Source organism: Meleagris gallopavo, unplaced genomic scaffold, assembly GCF_000146605.3.
Source record: "Meleagris gallopavo isolate NT-WF06-2002-E0010 breed Aviagen turkey brand Nicholas breeding stock unplaced genomic scaffold, Turkey_5.1 ChrUn_random_7180001953184, whole genome shotgun sequence".
NCBI classification, from domain to species: Eukaryota; Metazoa; Chordata; class Aves; order Galliformes; family Phasianidae; genus Meleagris; species Meleagris gallopavo.
In genome coordinates, this window is record NW_011214215.1 from 4,121 (window position 1) to 5,722 (window position 1,602).

The 1,602-nt window shown below is 61.8% G+C and overlaps 1 protein-coding gene across 1 annotated transcript; it reads right to left on the minus strand.

Annotated features, from left to right (window-relative positions):
• Window positions 1–6: 6 nt before the first annotated feature.
• On the minus strand, window positions 7–1,591 carry LOC104917010 (peptide YY-like). The gene is made up of 3 exons (XM_010728076.2): window positions 1,408–1,591; window positions 231–302; window positions 7–142 (listed from the first exon to the last, which is right to left on the minus strand). The coding sequence occupies exons 1-3, from the start codon at window positions 1,575–1,577 to the stop codon at window positions 112–114; spliced, it is 273 nt and encodes a 90-aa protein (XP_010726378.1). The 5' UTR covers window positions 1,578–1,591; the 3' UTR covers window positions 7–111.
• Between the last annotated feature and the right edge of the window lie 11 nt (window positions 1,592–1,602).

Here is a 1,602-nt window from a genome sequence, read left to right on the forward strand (position 1 = left end):
GTGCTCATGCAGCCCCCAGTGCTGCACCCTCACTCGGATGGGAGCAACACGGAGAGATGGGGGACAATTGGTGGGGTTGGGGGGTGGGGGGTGACTTTGGGGTAACGGGGGTCACCAGGCGGAGTCGTCATCGATGTCGGACCTGTGGGGACAGCAGGGGTTACGTGTGGGGGACACAGCCTGGGGGGGTCGGGGGGGTCAAGGGGGTCAGAGGGGGGGGTGATGCTCACCACAGTGCATCACTGCGGGGACCCACGGGCTGCACCAACACTGCAGGCACGGAGCTGCTGCGCTTCCCATACCTGTGGGGACGTGCAAAGGGCTGCACACGGGTGTGCAAATAATGGGAGCGTGGGGGTGTGCAAGGAGGAGCTCACGGACATGGAAATGGGAGCGTACGGGTGTGCAAATGGGAGTTCATGGGTGCATAAATGAGAGCACACAAGCGTGCAAGGGGAGAGTGTAGGTGTGCAAATGGGAGCTCACGGGTGTGTAAATGAGAGCACACGAGCGTGTAATTGTGAGCGTGCAGATGTGCAAATGGGAGCTCGTGGGTGTGCAAATGGGGCTCATCACTGGGCAGTGGGGAGCACAGCAGCGTGAGGGGGGAGCACGTGGGTGTGCAAATGGGAGTGTGCAAGGCTGCAGATGGGATCACGTCTGTGCATGTGGGAGCGTGTGGGTGTGCAAATGGGAGCTTACAAGCGTGCAAACGGCAGCACACAAGCAAGGGGGAGCATGCGGGTGTGCAAATGGGAGCACGTGTGCAAATGGGAGCACGTGGTTGTGCGAATGGCGGGTCACGGGTGTGCAAATGGGAGAACAAAGCATGCAAGGGGGAGCACGGCGATGTGCAAATGGGATCGTGGGTGTGCAAATAGGGGGTCGTGGGTGTGCAAACGAAAGCACACAAGCAAGCAAGGAGGAGCACATGAGTGTGGAAATGGGGGCGTGCAGGGGTGCAAATGGCAAGCCGTGGGTGTGCACGAGTGTGCAACGGGGAGCGTGCAGATGTGCAAACGGGAGCTGAGAGGTGTGCAAATAGCAAGCCGTGGGTGTGCACGTGAGTGTGCAACGGGGAGCGTGCAGATGTGCAAACGGGAGCTGACAGGTGTGCAAATGGCAAGCCGTGGGTGTGCACGTGAGTGTGCAACGGGGAGCCTGCAGATGTGCAAACAGGAGCTGAGAGGTGTGCAAATAGCAAGCCGTGGGTGTGCACGTGAGTGTGCAACGGGGAGCCTGCAGATGTGCAAACGGGAGCTGAGAGGTGTGCAAAGGGGAGCACGCAACCATAAAGGAGGAGCAGGCAGGTGTGCAAACGGGAGCTCAGGGCTGCGCGCCCAGCGGCTCGCAGGCACGCACACGGGTGTGCAAACACGCGTGCAAACGGCCCCGCACGGCGCTCACCGCTGCCGTGTGACCAGGTTGATGTAATGGCGCAGCGCGGAGAAATACTGCGCGATCTCCTCGGGCGACGCCGCGTCTCCGGGGTTTTCGGGTTTCGGCGGATACGCGGCCGCGCACAGCAGCGCGCAAAGCGCCAAGGCGGGCAGAACGCGGAGCGGGGCCAGAGGCATCTGCGTCGGATGGCAGCGAGGCCCG